Genomic DNA, 18,047 nt, shown 5'->3' on the forward strand with positions numbered 1-18,047 from the left:
TAACCCCAACACAAAAACTGAGCTTCACGGAATGGGCTTCCATGGCCGAGCAGCTGCATGACGCCTCACATCATCAAGCACAGTACCGAGCGCCGGATGCAGTGGTGTAAAGCATGTCGCCACTGGACTCTGGAGCAGTGGAAACATGTTCTGTAGAGTGAGGAATCATGCTTCTCTGTCTGGCAGTCTGATGGACAAGTCTGGGTTTGGTGGATGCCAGGAGATTGTTACTTGCCTGACTGTATTGTGCCAACTATAAAGTTTGGTGATTAGGGGGGGTAATGGTATGGGGCTGTTTGGTACGGGGTTAGGCTAGGCCCCTTAGTTCCAGTGAAGGGAACTCTTAATGTTTCTGCATACCAAGACGTTTTGGACAATTCTATGCTTCCAACTTTGTGGGAACAGTTTGGGCATGTACTTTTTCTGTTCCAGCATGACTGTGCCCCAGTACCTAAAACAAGGTCCATGAAGACATGGTTGGGTGAGTTTGGTGTGAAAACTTGACTGGCCCACACAGTACTCTGACCTCAACACCATCAAATACCTTTGGGATGAACTAGAACAGAAATTGCGAGCCAGGCCTTTACATCCAACATCAGTGCCTGACCTCACAAATGCTCTACTGGTTGAATGGACAAAAATTCCCATAGACACAATCCAAAATCTTATGGAAAGCCTTCCCAGAAGAATGTCAGCTGTTATAGCTGAAAAGGAGGGGGCAACTCCATATTGATACCTATGGAATTAGAATGAAAGTTCATAATGGCCAGGTGTTCCAATACTTTTGTCCATATAGTGTAATATACATGTGAATGGACAAATGAGAAAAATATACATTTATAAACCACATATGAGACATGCATGTTGATCAATGGCTTGTGATATGCATATGCATGGATTTTTGCATGTTCTTGGTTGTGTGTGGTCAGTAGTATTAACATATAATTACATACTGGTGGCAATGGTAAAAGTTATTGACTGGTAGGGGTGCCAACACTAATGTGAAGAAGCTGACCTCCTTCCATTTATGGAAAGGTCTAGAAACACAAACAAAAACACTTTTTTAATATTGCAGAGTATCTTTTTAAAAATATAATAAAAATCAATGTAATTGGCAGAAATGTATTATTGCAGGTATTGAAACTGGCTGATGAGTTGTATAACAATCAACACAAATCGGATCTCATTACTACAAAATAAAATCCAATTAACCCTGGTCAATAAAACATGCCACTGTAGATTGTAATTCTTCATTGATAACATGAAAAGCATTTGACACATATTTGTAATGGTATCTGAAGTCTACAATCAATAATAATCCTTAGTGATGTACGAATCATGACAGAAGTTTGAGGGATTATGACTAAATCTTGCGGTTTCTGGAAAGCACAGTTGACAAACTGTAAGTTGAACGCAATTCTTGCCAGAGAACACTGTCTTAAATACACCAACAATAGTATCAAATGTAAATATAGTATAAAGTTTTTTATTTAATATTTGTCTTTATTTGTCTATCTATTTGTTTGCTTGTTTGTATTTTATCTAAATGCAGATATGTTAAATGTAAATTTACAAGTAAAATAGTGGTAAGAAATTAAATGAGGAAACTAAGATTCTCAATGCAATACACATTGTCAGTTCAGTGTATCTCTGTGGGCTGAATCTATTATTTCAACAAATTCATGCCTGCAAGTAAGTTTGTAGCCTTTAGCTACAAACCTCGTTCTTCAGCTCAGCAGAATAATGTCCTCTTGAAGATGCAGAAATGTGGGAGTGCTTACAAACCCCTGGACTGGGAAAAAATGTTAAATTAGCAGACATCAAAGGTTTATAACTTGGAAATAGAGAAAATGGCAACTGGAGCCCATGTCTGAAATGGAAGCCAAAACAAAATAGATATTTGTAAAAGGTGATATAAAACCCATGATACCTGAACAGCATGCATCACTAGGCATAAGCAGAGGTATCCCTTTCAAGTCCAGAAAGTGAAAATCCAGGCCAAGATTTTGTTTCAACCAACCAGTTGAGTATAAAAAGTCACAGTCATAGAGTATTCAACTGATTGTTTGAAACAAAGTCTTGGCCTGGATTTTCACTTTCTGGGCCTGAAATGTGCACCTCTATATGTAACAATATTCTGTACACAGTCACTGCTCCTCTACTTACTCTATAACAAGTTCTGGGTGAAGACAGTTAATTATGTAAGTTGAAAAACTGTTATTTGATTATCTCTATTATAAAAATTTTCCATGTAATCAAGTCTTCAATTGTGAGTAAATATTATTTGTACCAACACATAAACATGTATGAGGGTATTTAATTCAGCTAGTTGAAACAAAAGCAGTGACATTTTCCCCCATGTTTTCCCTTATATACTTAATTATTCATTTTCACGCAGTAAATAGCATCATATGTAAGTGATATGGCCAATGTAACCCACACTGTGTATAAAAATGGCTATTTAAAAGATCATTGAAATACACTGTAGTGAAGACAAAACTGGGGGTTGCACAGTGGTGCAGTGATTAGCAATGTTGCTTCACAACTCTGGTATCAGCGTTTGAGTCTCCACCATGGGTCCCTGCAAGGAGTTTGCATGTTATCCCCGTGTCATTGTAGGGTTTCCTGGTGGAACCCCGGTTTGCCCCCACAGTCCAAAAACATGCTGAGGTTAATTGGAGTTACCAAATTGCCCATAGTTGTGTGTGTGCCCTGTGATGGGTTGGCACCCCATCCTGGGTTGTTCCCTGCTTTGCACCAGTAGCCTCTGGGATAGGCTCTGGTCCTCCTGTGACCATGAACAGGACTAGCGGTTACAGAAAATGGATGGGTGAAGATAATGAGAGAGTGTGCACACAAACAGATTATATCACACACAAACTTAAAAGAGGACATACAAACATTCATTAGCTCAGTGTGGGAGAAATTTTTTTTAAATGTTTAAGTGTCCACATCCATTAGCAGGAATGTAAGCAGGTCCTTACAATTCACCTCCCACTTTTAACTAACACAGGAGGCTGTTTCATTACCGTTCATCAGGCAAACCTTTGGTAGTACCAGTAACTTAGCTAAATATTAATGTTTAAGGAGTCTTTGCGTGTACACTGAAGACAATATATTAGAAAAAAAAGTGCTTCTGTAAAATTTTTAAACAACTTACAAAACTCACTCTTGTCTTACAAATTTATATGCCATTAAACTTCCGCTTGGGGATTCGTTACGTTTAGCATTATCCAGTATAATCAGCTATTACTGCGAGTTATGATAAAGGCCTCTCTGTATGTTTACAAACACGGTTGCACCGCAGTGGGAGGAGTCAAAGGCAGCTTGCCCGTTGACGCAAGGGAAAGGGGCGTGGCTTTGGCGGTGCAGCGGAAGGAGGCCGCTGGGTGTTTCAAACGCTCGTTTTCTGTCTTACTTTCAAGCGAAAAAACTGACGCGTAGCGGCTCTCACGAAGACGAGAGCCGCAAAAAGGAACCAAAGTAAGTATGATGGTTGTGGCAGCTGCATTAGGGCTGGGGTTACGTTTATAGCGACTCGCTGTGGCGTTAGCCAGTTTAGGTGCGAATCTGCTCCACCGTACGCGTATTCTGAGAGTTGCGTTGCGTACGGTACGTGTATTACTGAACTGCTGTTACGCAATAGTTACTAACGACAGTAGCGTAAGCCGTGTACTGAAACGCAATAGTAACTTTTTAGGTACGTGGTTTACAGCTAACTAGACAGTACCGGAGTTGTGACTATAATGCAGTTCGTAAGATGACTGTATTTGTGGTTGCAGAGAATACAAACTAGTTGTTACGAACAGTTGGCTGTCTATGAATGTTAGCAGGAAAGATGGTTATGCAGTCCTCTGTCAAAGTTGATTTTCGGATTGTGCCTCACATTGAAATGAGCCGGGTCCCCCCGTTATGAACAAACCAGGCTGCGTCGTTTGTCACCCGCGGCACGACGATATCGTGAGGAAGGACCCTTCGAAGAGGCTTAATTATACTGGAATCCCAGTCTAGGCACATGTAGTCGAGATGGCTGGGACGCATTTGTTTTGATTGCAGGTTACCATGAAAAGCAGCGCAAACAATCTCTAAGGAGGGACTGCAGTACTTTTGAACATCCCAAGTCACCATTATATTGTGACTTTAAACAATCAGGGGTGGCATTTATCCAACTTTTCTGGCAGTCTGGTGAAGTCGTGTCTCTGTGGTGTGTGCCTGCAAGAGGCTGACCCCCCACCATCTAGATTCTCCCTTGTGTTTCTTGGGACAAACACTGGGATCATGGCAACCCCGTGCAGGAGAGGCCTTATGATGGATGTATTGATGGCTATTACAAAATGGGACTGCCACCATGTGTGTCATACACATCATGCAAAAATACATTGGGTATGAAAAAATGAAGGGTATTAATCAAGATATGACTATACTTCATGACACCCTTTTACTCAGGAATTCCAGAGATGGTCATTAGCAGTCAATGCAGATACTATTATTATTATGCCAATTGCAATTTTTCAGTTTACCATGTTAAAATCACCTGAGTAAATAGAAAAATTCACTTGTAACTGCTGCCTCACATTTGCATGCATATTGAATAGCTTTTTCTTGCTTTCAGTTTTCCCACTCTTGTGCCTTTCCTATAATGTAGTTAATATTAGGAGGATGCCCATGGTAATAACTTAGTTTACATTTTGATGCTGCATGGCTCAGCCAGGAGGTGCTCTGGAAGTGCAGTGGCTCCTTGAGGAGCTCTGAAAGTGCAGTGGCCCCAGGAGGGGCTCTGGAAGTGCAGTGGCCCCGGGAGGGGCTCTGGAAGTGCAGTGGCCCCGGGAGGGGCTCTGGAAGTGCAGTGGCCCCGGGAGGGGCTCTGGAAGTGCAGTGGCCCCGGGAGGGGCTCTGGACACCTGCAGGGAGTCCTTTTGGACATGCACTGAGCAGGAGCTGCTCTGGGTGTTTGGTTGCCTCGGGTGGTGCTCTGGACACTGTCGGCTCAATGGGCTGTTGTTGGGGAGAAGTGTCCTCTGAGACATAAAAGGGGACAGGCAGATGGACACAGGGAGTCCTGGGCAGCTGTGAAAAATAATAACAAATCAATGAGTCACTTGGAGGGGGGATCCTCTCCTTTATCATCCGCTCCTGAAGCCCTTCCTAGTGCTTTGGGACTGTCAGGATTACCTCTTAATCTAAGAAGATTGGGTCCCAGTGTTTAAAGGTTAAGGTTAGAGAGCAGCTTTGAAGGAGCGCTGTGTTTCTCCTGCTCTTTGTGCCTTTGCCTTTTGGTGCGTTACAGAGCACCTTTGATGGAGCGCCGTGTTTCTCTCTACAGGAGGCCTTTAGCGGTACACAGAACTTGAATTTGATGACATGCTTAAATAATATGAATTTTGCTTCCAGTTGATTCATACTTCACAACAGTATAATTCTTTGATATTGTTGTTTTATAATATATATATATTAGGGCTGTCAAAATTAACTCAGATTAATCCATCATCATGATTAATCTGATTAAAATTTTTTATGCAATTAACCCATCTGCAGCACAGAATGACTCAAAAACCCTGAAATGTCTCTGTCAACCCATTTCGGGTAGTTTTAGTGCGTTCCATTTGCCCTCGGAACTCGTATTCCGAGTCGGATTCTGAGTTTTGAAGCCGGAAGTGACAACATGTGCGCTCCCGTTTCTCGGAGATCCGAGAAATATCTCAGAGCAGCACAGAGGATCCCGAGTTCAAAATCCAAGACCGCTGCGCCCTTTATCAACAGAAGGGAAAGTTGTAGTTTTTTACTTCTCAAAGCACTACTTCTCATTTGTGGCTCATTAAATCGGTCGCACACATTATACCGTCCAACTTATCTGTGGACATGTTGCTACGGAGTTTTATACGTAAAGCACCGCGCATAATGTGTTATTAACTGATATTGCTAACAATGGCAATTAACCAAGCTAGATTGGATTTCATGATTAGTCGGATTATTTGTTGGATTACGGTAGTTTGGGCTAATTGTAAGTGAACGAAGATAAAGATCATTTAAACTGATGTACCTTAAATCCAACAAGTTATCCAGCTAAGCAAAAAATCTTGCTTTTTGATATGGGTTCATGGTATTGCACTTCTGTGGCAGATGGAATGCATGTGACTCGTGTTCAAGATGTTCAGTAAACATGTTAAGTGCATATATATTCCCTTTTTTCTTGAGTCTGCTCATGTAAAATGAAATGCGATTAATATAGATTAAAAATGAAGGCTATTTAATCGTGATTAATCTAAATTAATCCACGGCAACCCTGTGATTATTCTGATTAAAAAGTACAAATTTCACAGCATACACAAGTAATACCTTAACAGTTTGGTGGAAATAACCTTCACCCAAACTACCGGCTATCTAGACAAAACAATCATTGTAACTGCCACTTCGTTTGTTATCCCACTAATTGGCCCATTTGCATAATTACGGTATGGTTTAAGAAGCTCTATACGCAGTTGATGCATCACCGCTACACCAGCAATTATACAACCGATTTATCGTAACACTCCTCACTGTTTTGACCTTGAAAAGCTTAATTCTGACCGATGCATCAACCATCGATGCCACATTTTCTGACAGGTCGAATAGATATTTACCACTTTGTCCCACTTCAACAAGCATTATTGTTCTGAAGAAGCGTCCACTTCACACAATAAGAGGGAAAAACTGTTGCGCTGTACTTATCAGTGTGTCATATGCTAAGATATTGACAGCTGGTAGCTTAGAACCTCTTCTGAGGGGTTAAAAAGGGGATCTGACTTCATCCTAATTGCCAACCGTTTTTCCGCAGTGTGGACAGTCTTGGGAACTAAATGACTGTCACTCTGTATTTTGTGCTTAGCGCTCAGTAAAAAGAATCTTGGCCAGGGATTTCGGTAGGATTTTGTTCCCCCCTCATTTCTAATTTGAGAATATTAATAATGCAAGATTTGACGCATGAAAAGGTTTGTAGGCATTTTTTTAATGGACCGAAATGCCCCTGGAGGGAAACTGTTGATTTAAGCTCTTACATCTTTCTTATCGTTTAACTGGGTTTTTTAATGATCATCAGGGACTCAGACTTTTAGGCTGAGGGACATTGTACGGCTTAGGAAGCTAATTTGATGGGACGTCTTTGTGAGTGGACCCAAAGCCTTGCTGTTAAGTCGGGAGTGTCTTAGAATAATGAGCTGTCTAATGACGGGACCAACTTTTTACTTTCAGAAAATTTAGTGTGTAGTTTTATATATTTTTTTAAAAATGCAAGGTTTCTTAGGCTATGGTGACATTTCAGAGCAGAGGCCATATGGTCTTGTGCTGGGGGGGGGGGGGGGTGTTACGTCCTTGTTCTTTGATGTTGGGCCTTTGGCTCTAACTTGGCATTACCCCTGCCCTTTAATCTTCACATTTTTCCTCTCTTCTTCTTCATCCAGAATGTTCCGCCTGCGACTGTTGTCGGCAGCCGCTGTAGAGCTGGTGCTGTTGTCAAGGCGATACCATACAGGTGTTACGCGGGATCCAGGCCGGCGGCGCCTCATGCTGGCGGCTCTGATGGGTGTGACTGGGGCAACAGCCAGTGCAGGATTGCTCTGGAAGAGGTGTGTCCTCCCTTTATAAAAATGACAGCACCATTACCGATTCTACCCTGAATGTACTAAAATGTGAAGTAAAATTTTGAAATGTATTGATAACTGAAGAGCATATTTCCAAAGCTCACTCAGTCCAATTTTTGTTGCTTTTGACATTAGCTCACCAATTAACCATCAAGTCTGACTTCCTCGTCACATGTTCCACTGTTGGGACCCAAAACTCACTCTGTCCTTATGTAATCCAAAGAAGAACTTTCCTTAAATTTCCAAAACTCACTAAATCCATAGAAATGTTCTTAAATGTATCCCATGCACTGAGTGAGTCTTGCAAATGGCCGTCTGAAGTATACGGTTTGGCACTAAGTCGTGTCATGGGAGCTACATTCTGACTTCGTTACCAGGCTGCTGGAAGAGAATTTCATACTGGGGGGGCAGGGCACAACTTTGTAATTTATATGGAAAAATCTATTTATTGATGGGGGGTGAATGTAACCAAAATAAATACTGCAGGATACATGTCCCGTCCGCCCCCCCCCCCCCCCATTCACCCCAGTTCCTACGCCCTTGCTAGGAGTGGGGGGGGGGGGTTGGAATCAGAGCAACATGGCTTTTAAACCCCAAACAGGGTGAGACTTGATGGTGCGGCAGAGGGGGCCGGTCCATTGCAGCCCTCGTCTAGGGACTTATTCTCTTTGACCCTCATTAAAACGAATTGTCAGGTGGCCCCCGGGACAGCAGCGCCCCATCCCTGCTGTTTATCAGTCTTTTTCGTTTTAGCGGAAATGGGAAGCGACTGAATGATCTAAGACACTGACAGTTACATTTCAGTCAGTTAACCCTCATCTAAGCTAAGGTCCTGCACTGCAGGGATGCAGAAACAGGAGGCTGAAGAAAGCAGTGCACCCATGTCAGTGTTTATCATATGTCCCTGTTTGGTTTCTCTCTCTTATTAAGATTGGGATTTAAAAATGCGGTTTTGAAATGAAAAGTGAGACATTCGTGATCCAAGCATCGCCTGTCCCGCTCCCTCCAATCCCCCCCACCCCCATTGCCACCCGACAGGGCACACGCTGAGGCCGGCTCGTCGGTCCGCCGTGACGAGCGAGCCGAGTTTCCAGAGGCTGCTCGCGCGAGCGGGGTGGACCTGGACTCTGAGAAGCAGGTGGAGCCTGCAGAGAGCGGCGACGAGGATTCGGCCTCCGAAGGGGAGGAGAAGAAGAAGAAGCAGCGGGTCGGCTTCCGAGACCGCAAGGTAATGGCCGCCATGGTGACGGCCGCCATGGTAACGGACGCTGAGGTGGGTGCGTGTGGAGACGGCACCACCGCTCTGCACAGAGGTGCTGCTAGAGATTCTGGACTCCATAAAACCATATAATGTGAGCCCCTAACCCAGACCAGTCCATTTACGTTCCGGATGTTTTCTGGCCCCTGTCACACATCTGCTCTTTGGATTGTCCTAACTCCCCCCGCCCCCCCTTTACTGCATTGCTTCTCTGAAACAGTGTAATCCCTCCATTATAATTACCTCCCATACAGTGATCATGATGATGCTGGTTTGCCTAAATCCTGAGAGAAAAACACTGCCCACCAGCTAGGTTATACTGGTTTGACGGTAGACCACGGTATGAAAATTGATGGTTGTCATACCAAGTACATTTGTTTATTAGCAATACTGGGAAAAAAATGTAACCGAACGGAGAATCTCACCTGCGTGTTTGCATCTCCTGTCACTACCTGATCCATACTACCTGAACATGCATCTGAACATCTGAACATGCATTTTTGAGCATGCATGAATCACATTACTTTTTCTGGGACTGTCTGGTCTATTTATCTTGCCATTTTACTGCAAATATTTATTGTGTATAGTGACTGGAAGCTACAGTGATTCCTTTTTTTTTGCGAGAACTGGAGTTCTGCTGACTGAAAAAACAAAAATCCATTTTCTTTGCTTGTCATCTTAAGCTTTGACTCTTTGTTTCCAGTTTTTGGCTTAAAACTATTACGTAAATTTCCCATATATGAAATATTAGTTTATTTTTTCACCAGTTTAAATTGCTGCTGTCCAGCGACATGATACTTTGGTATATTTAGGTTCATCCTGAACTGAAATCTGTATTTTGCATTTGTTACAGCCAAATGCATGTCTTTTCAAATCAGTTGGACTACAAAAAAAAAGTTTCAGGGTGCATTTGCATGAATGGAAAACATTTGCAAATGTTTTTAAAAAAGGTGTGTTTTTATTAATTATTATTAAAAAAGTTTACATTCAGCTTGATAGTATAACCAATGTGTTTTATTAGATTATTAATGTTTATTTAGCTTGATTGCAATATGGTCTGTAGATTATAACTGTGTATTTGATACCATAAGAATTGTTTCATTGACATGTTTTATTAGATTAATAATATATTTAGCACAATAGTAACATGTTTTATTGATTACTATGCAAAGAGGGATTACGTTTTTAAAGGCCCTGCTTCTTTTTCCTTCTAATTTCTGTTGTTCAGACGGAAGTAGTACAGCTCTCTAATATAAAAAATTTTCAAAATGATTTATTTTATTCAACAGAAATATCCCTTGTCATTTCTTTAAGGGTCACTGTAACTAAATAATAATAATAATGATAATAATAATAGTGAAATACCGTATACCATGATACCATGAAACAGTGATATTTTCTGACACGGTTATCATACTGTGAAAATCTCATACCTTTGCAATCCCACCACCCACTCTTCCTAATTGGATGTTCTCATTAATGACCTGCTTATGTATTTCACGTTAATTACTCTGTGGGGGAAACAAATATACAACATGCTCGCAATGGACAGGGTCCTAACGTCCAAACATGGTCATGCTGCACTGTTTGTTTTTGTTTGGGAGGATTATGGGGGTAAGAAAGTGACGCAGCATCACTAAGTTCTGCTGAAAGTGTGCTGGGGTGGAGAGGCTGATGCAGAGGGGGCATGGGGCCGGGAATGTCTGCGGTTTGCAGGAGACAAGATTTCATGCTGTGATTTTTTTTTTTGTGAGGTATAAGGGAGAGTTCCATTTTGACTGTTTGCAGCACTGTGTCAAATGTTCCAAGTTTTACAGAGTTGATACTTGTTGCTGCCCGTGTTATGGTCATCCTTCAGCTTCTGGAAGTCTGTGTGTCTGTGTGTGTGTGTGTGTGTGTGGGGGGGGGGGGGTCATGTAAATATTACATTATGGGGACCAAGTGTGTCCCCGCAATGTGATAAAAAAATGTTATTTTGATCTTGTGGGGACATTTTTCCAGTCACCACAAGGGGAATCTCAATTTTATACAAAAACTATGACTGCAGTCAAATAACTAAAAATGCCAAAAGTCTTGTATTAGTTCTGGGCACTTAAGTGGATGCCTTGTGCTTGACACGCCTGCACGAGAGCAAACAGCATAGCCGGTTTGAGCTGGAACCTTTATCACGCATGGGTGAAGCCGTAATCAATGCCCTGTAAATACTATAGGATGGGGGGTTCCCAGAGGTGACAAACTCCCCCAGTTTCTCGATCACTCAGCCCGATCCACCGCCACCCCCCCCCCCATTTGTTTATTTATGTTTTAATATCTGCAATTCATGGCAGGTAAAGATCCATAATTCCAACTGCAGCCGCCTAGAGTGAAAACGGTGCACGGTGGAGGCTGGTTAGGAGGAATCCAGATACACACACGCTCTGCTCACGCACATACCCATACCCACGCCCACACAAGCATGTCTCTGCCCTCCTGTTTTATGGTTCTACACACCCTAGAAAAATCATTGCTTGGAGCTGGAAAAGCCAGACAGACAAACCTGTCGGACAAGCATGTGTGGCCCAGCAGGTTAGGACACTGTGTTTGTGAGCAGAAGGTCACTGGTTCACATTCCCCAGTCAGCAAAGTGCTGTCACCATTGGGTCCTTGAGCAAGGCCCTTAACCCCCAATTTCTAAAGGGACTGGCTAAGTCTGCTTTCTCAACTTTACGTCTGCCATCCATCCATCCATCCATCCATCCACTTTCCGCAAACGCTTGCCCTGTTCAGGGTCATGGGGGGTTCGGAGCATATCCTAGAGGCTACGGGTGCAAGGCAGGGAACAACCCAGTATGGGGCACCAACCCACTGCACATCTGCCAAATATTAGTAAATAAAATAAATAGTTAATTGTTATCGGGGACGGGAGTCCAGCATTTGTTTAATCAAGTTGGTGTGGGTGTATGGAGGGTTTTGAGGAGCTAATTTTGAATTTTTTTTTAAACAAATTCTGAATGTTGGGACGGAGGTCATGAGTCACTAATTCTGTTGAATTGTGCGTCTCTTTCCATGCAGAGACACTCATTTAAATGACTGACACCGTTACTAGGTTGGTTACTGACCATATTGTTTGCATAAGTCCAGTACAGTCAGGTTACTCACACATTACACCCAGCCAGGATTTCCGTCCTAAATCAATCAAATCAGTGCCTATATTCATAGCTGTGAGAAAAGAGATCTTTGTAAAAATGAAATGTCAATCAGGGTTAATGATGCAAAGATCTTCAGTGATGATGGTAGTGTGGACTCTGGTGGTTCTTCTTTTGGATTGAAGATGTTTATTTTTGGAACTCTTCATCCCTGTCTGATTGACAAAGTGGCAAGTGGCATCAAAGTGATCCGCACGCATCTGTGGCAGCAAAGATGATCTCAGGGAGCCCTGACATTGTGCTGCTTTATCTGCATGGGTTGGTTTTTATCTTATGGAAGCTGAGTGGCATCTGGGGAAGCTTGATCTGCAGCATGTGACTCTCTCGTCTTCCCGTCTTTTCATTTTTACTGACCATTTTGACCCTTAATCAGAATGTGTTATTTGTTTTCTATAATGAATAAGCCGGCTGTTTGTGAAGATGGTGGATGTTCTGGGAAAGAGCCCATCCTTCTCTGATGTCAGAACATCAGAAAATGAAGACATCTGGGTGGCTGAATGTGATCCACTGTTAAGGAATGCCGCTATGATTCATCCGGGCCTGCCAGCTTGGCTCACACTCCCCGGCTCGTCATCCAGAGAACCTGCTTTACATGCGTCCCATAACTCCTGGCTGGCTGTTAAAGACACCATTTAATGTAATGAAGTCCAAGTTATCCTTCTGCTTTCCCTGCTCTACTCTGTACTGCCTGGGATATGTTCTCTGCTTATCATGACTGTGTACGTTTGCTTGTTTCAGTGGTTTGGTGGTAAATTATGTATCATTATTAGCTGTGGCTTTTTAAGTAGCTGTCCTCTGTCGCTTTACGTTGCTAAGTAACGCAGGAGGGGTGCAGCGAGAGTGCACTTCAGCTCTGTTCACCAGGCTGCGCTGGTGATCGGCGTGATGTGGAAGCTCCTTCCCTTCACTTTGAAGCACCGTGTGAACTGGGTCGGAATGTGAAAAACTTTTAATATAGATCTAGGAAACTGACCAGGTGCTGCTCTCGTTTCCTCTCGTGTCTAAAGTGATGTGAAATTAATAATTCTGTATTAGAGACTTGCATTGGGGTGATGGGTAACAAATCATATTAGTAGTTCTCAGCAGCATTTTTATAACAAGAAGATATATTCACATATATTCCATATATTCACAACCCTGCATGCCCCCCTCTCCCCAGGTGATGGAATATGAGAATCGCATCCGGGCGTATTCCACCCCAGATAAGATCTTCCGCTACTTCGCCACCCTGAAGATCATCAACGAGCATGGAGATGCTGAAGTCTACATGACGCCGCAGGACTTTGTGCGTTCCATCACCCCTAACGAGAAGCAGCCTGAGAGTGAGTCTCTGTCTGTTGTTTGTCTGTTGTTCTCTGTGTATTTGCACTACTTGCATTACTCCCTGTCACTCTGGGATACTGACCCCCCCGCCCCCCCACAATGGAGACAGCAGGACTCAGGGAGAGCAAAGTGGCTAACGGCAGCCGCAGTAAACGTGTGGCCCCCATCTCCCATTGCTCCACCCCTGTCCCCAGTGCCTCTTCACCATGTTCCTCTGGGCCGTTGTTATGGCCAAGCCCCCCCCCCCCCCCCCACCACACCTCGCTGCTCGTACAGACAAAAAAAATCTTAGCAACCCTGTGCTACAAATACCCACCCAGATAATAATCACCTTAATCCTGTTCATGCCACGTACATTCCTCTCTTTATTCCACCGGGGAATACAGTCGTCTAACTGGTCTGTTCCCCTCTTCTGAACACTTTGAACCCACTAATTCCATCTGCTTTCAATGAGAGAATCGCAGTCGTAATATTAATGTAAGAAATGTGGCTCGGTGACTAGCTTTCTGGCCTGGCCTCCCCTGGACTGGGGGTTTGAGTTCTGAAATGTTCTCCCCTGGTTTCCCGCCGCGGTCCAGTGACATCAGGTTAGGTGAATGTGGGTGTGCCCACATGCCCTCCATCGGCCTGGCACGGCATTCATGGTGTTCCCCTACTTTGAATAAGATCCAGACTCCTGCAACCCTGCTCTGGAAAAGCGGATGTAAGATTTTACTCGGAGCCAGTGCTGGTGAATTCTATTTGTCATGCACTTTTTCATGCACTAATTTGTGTCTGTCTGTGGTCTGTTGTGATACTCCATGTCATTTCCCTTGTCAGCCGACCCATGTTTTAGATTTAGCATTAGTGTGATGGCTGAGATGTGTCACATGTCTACAACAAGTTGTATTGGAAGCGGGTACATTACTTAATTTCATTTGCTTTGGATGATATTTTAATAATGGTAACAGATGGGGTGTATCTTCTTTAAACTCTCTGTCTGCCTTTGGCTGATTGGCAGCCGTGATTGATCGGTCACTTTGGCGGTCTCGCATGCCAGGCCAGTGACGTGGGAACCTGACGCTTGCCTCATCTTTCTCGCTTGATCTTGCTTTTTCTCTGCTCTTTGGTTCGTGTTCCAGTTCCTGTTTCTGTAGCTGGAGTTTCTCACTGGGGAGCTTCAGTCTCTCCTCACCCTTGCTGGAGGGTATCGGTCAAAGTGTCTGCTGCTTGTGGAGATCTTGGGTGAGCTGTAGTTCCAGGAGCTGGGTTAGTTGAGGTTCAGTGTTCAGGATCTGTGGGCTGTTACTTTACACCATAGCCTCTCCCCTCTGTATGGATCTATGCCGTTACTGATCCTTCTGTTAGCACTTACTTCTTGGCCGGCTCTCTCTTCCCCCGCCGCCGTGTCGTGTCAGGAGGCTTCTGGCCGCAGCTGTTCTGTATCTCCGTGTTGTACTTTATGGTCTGGATTACCCATGCTTGCTGACTCGCCGCAGGCATGACTGGGGCTTTCATACTATAAATGCTGCCATCAAGCGCTCCTGTATCTTTAAGCAACCAGGCAGCTAATTAGGGCTTAATTTAGATACTGCATGCAGAAGTGCTATATGAACCAGCACTGCTGTCAGCCAAAAGCAGCACGCATAAATCAGGGCTGGCATTGAAGCCCTGGATGCAATCCTCTGCAATGCAGTGTCCGTTGTTAATGGCCCATCGTGGGCTCAACCTCAGCAAGCCAGGCCTCGATCTGTCTTGAGAGTCCTGTGCTCTGTTTGGGCGGCTTTTGGGGAATTAGCTGCATTAGCTCTAGGCTAACCCTGGCCACATTGCCTGTCCGTTTTCTGTGGTTTTCCTCAGCTGCTTCCTGCTGCTGTCTGAAAACATGCAGTGAAGCTCATTGATATTTCTGAGTTACCCCGTTTGTGTGCCACACGTGTTCTGTGATGGAGTGGCATCTTGTCGAAAATAACCGCTATCCTCTGCGACTCCATATTGGATTAGTGGTTATGGTAAATGGATGGATGTCACTTTTCCTTTAGGGTGTTGGTCGTTTGACTTGGTGTTTGACTTGAAGGTACATTTCTCCAGTAGTGTGGTTTGTCTATGCTTTACATTTATACCGACCTGGGTTTACAAGGGTGTCTAAGGGTGCATAACGCCCACAGATTAATAATGTGCTCCCTTAATTGGAAGTAGATCAGCACATGACTCTGTCATGGTTGCTTTTATCGTGCCCACTCACTCATTTCAGATACACCCATAGTGATTTATTTCTGGACCCAGCACTGAATATATAGATGCTTTGCAATATAATTTATGATGCAGAAGATACTACATCATCCCATTCAGGGTGTTCCTCAGCCTGGTGTTCTGGGCTTAATGAGATTCTGAAACCCTCACCAGGATTCAGGGTTAGGGTTAGAAGATGGATGGAAGAAATCCGAATTTGCGAATATTATCTAATTATCTTTTGTAATACTATATAGTCTTCTAGTCTTTGGATGTGTTTTGGCACAGATACTCGGTGGTATAGCATGGCTAATCCTGCAGCAGCCTTCATCAAGTTGTCTTGGGCTTACTCTGGTGAGTAAGCGTTGAGTGTTGTCCAGCAGTAAGATGGTTTAGCACTGGTGTTACTTATGGGGCAGTGGGGGAAGTCGTCTTGCACTGTCGATATTCAATTTGGCTTACTCGGGGCTCATTTCTGTAAGAGGCTGGAAGATAAGATCCATAATTTCTGCGTCTGTTAAATGGCTCCTTAATCTACTGAGCACGCTCAGACTGTTGTAGTGGGTCGTGCTGTGGAGTTTGCATTAGGTAGAGTGACGCCTTCTTCATTCTTCTCAGGCCCTTTTGTTTTTCTCCAATTGGTTAAAAGAAAGAATCGACACTGAAAGGTGTTTGACAAGGATGTTCATGAATTGTGATGTTGATGCTTGGTTCGGTTTTTGTGTGTCTGTTGGGTATACCTGGTGAAACCCTCTTGGCATATATATGGAGAGCAGCTTGCAAGCTACGCTAAACTTAGCTGTTGGATGACAGCTTTATTGTCCATGAAACATTGTTTAAAAGTGACAGGGTCTTCCCAGGCTATCCTGGCTGGGACAGATGATGGGGAAAGGGAAGAAATGAAGGCAGGCTGGGGGGGGGGGGGGCTGTACCAGAATTTGCTGAAGAAAAGGCCTTTGCGAAGAGGTTAACCTGCTTAATGAAAACGTCCTTATAGTTCCAGCATGTAGTTTTTCAGGTCGATCGCAGGTGTCCTTCAAGACATTTTTATACTTACTATCCTATCAGCAGCTTCTGAACCCCTGGGTAACATGGCTAATACCTCGCCGTTTCTCCCGCCACAGCTGTCCATAGAAGGTATCGCTCCTCCGACCTCCAGACTGTTTCATAATAAATTGTATTTGCCAGATCTTGCCTGGAGTGTCTTGTCACATAAAAGTTTCAAACATTATTCATAGTACTGTTTAACCTGCATTAATTTGAATACTAAACAGTTCTGGATCTAGACTGTATTTTACTGTAATATCATTGCAGCCTCTTCTGTGGTATCTGGAGCTGAATTTATTGTGTATTTATTTACAGGGAAATATTACAACAAGAAATTGAATATAGTTGTGTTTTAATTACTTATGTTCAGTTTTTTTTTCCAAATTTATATTTTTGATCAGTCTAGATCTAGTAATGATTAACTTGTTTGATATACTACCTTTTTGTCAGAGTACATGGAACCAAATAACATGACAAAATAAGGCATTTAATGACTCATTTCTGCCTCCTTTTAATTGCTGCTGGGAAAAAAATAATACCTATGCAGATATTGGCTGTGGAGGATGGCAGGATTTGTTTTTTTGGACTGTGATTTTTATATTTAAGGAAATGTGGAGATGGGTTCTGAATAATTGGTAAGAACGAGGAAGTGTGGATGTTCCAGGGTCTGCCGTTGGGGACTCTGCTGGGTAGCGGAGTGAATGAATAGGTGTCAGGCCAGATCAGCCAGGCCTCCGCTGATCCCTCCACTGCAGAGATGAAAGTGTATTAATTTTTAACATTTTCACTTTTTTTTTTTTTTTTTTTCCTTAACATTTCCCACCTACTTTAAATTCTTTACATGTTCATTCCTGTCAGTTGTACTATGAAAGGTGTGCTCTTTAGTATATAGCATGATATCTGCTGATGTCTTTATTTATGGGTACATAGGGACTGGCTTGCAGTGTCCCACTTGCACTGAATACCTGTTTGACTAAGTGAGATTTTGCCCTGGAGTCAAGTGACTGTGCAGATTTTTCGTCTTAGAAATATGCAAATTGCGAGGAAAATATGCAAAAAATGTTTGGTCTGCAGTTGTGGCCCTTTTACAAGACGATCTTGACCTTGGTCTGTGGCAAGTTTACAAGTTCCGGGACTGAAGCGACTGTAAACAGGAAGTGGGGTTGATATTGCGGGACAGCGGCAGCTGTACTGTTCCCCCACATTCCTGACACCCACATATTGCCTCCCCGCCCCGGGTGTCTAGCCGTCGTTTATATCCGCTTTGGGATGTGGGGAAGGGGGGCTCAGCTGTCGCCGCCAAGGGTATCTCCGTCTCGCTTGGGCCCGCGGTCACTTGCTCCTCCAGCCAATGAGGTGCTGGATACCCGATGGCTTGGGACAGGTGCTGTGGAGGCTTTCAAGGGG

At 43.5% G+C, this 18,047-nt stretch overlaps 1 protein-coding gene across 1 annotated transcript in view; it reads left to right on the forward strand.

The window, feature by feature from the left end:
• Nucleotides 1-3,331: 3,331 nt before the first annotated feature.
• Nucleotides 3,332-18,047, forward strand: part of micu1 (mitochondrial calcium uptake 1) — a 34,178-nt gene continuing 19,462 nt past the window's right edge. The window contains exons 1-4 of the mRNA XM_023822566.2: nucleotides 3,332-3,483; nucleotides 7,437-7,601; nucleotides 8,655-8,844; nucleotides 13,219-13,381. Coding sequence (XP_023678334.2) covers nucleotides 7,438-7,601; nucleotides 8,655-8,844; nucleotides 13,219-13,381 — 517 coding nt within the window. The 5' untranslated portion in view covers nucleotides 3,332-3,483; nucleotide 7,437. The remainder of the gene's footprint in view (nucleotides 3,484-7,436; nucleotides 7,602-8,654; nucleotides 8,845-13,218; nucleotides 13,382-18,047) is intronic.

Source organism: Paramormyrops kingsleyae, chromosome 3 (genome assembly GCF_048594095.1).
Source record: "Paramormyrops kingsleyae isolate MSU_618 chromosome 3, PKINGS_0.4, whole genome shotgun sequence".
NCBI lineage: Eukaryota > Metazoa > Chordata > Actinopteri > Osteoglossiformes > Mormyridae > Paramormyrops > Paramormyrops kingsleyae.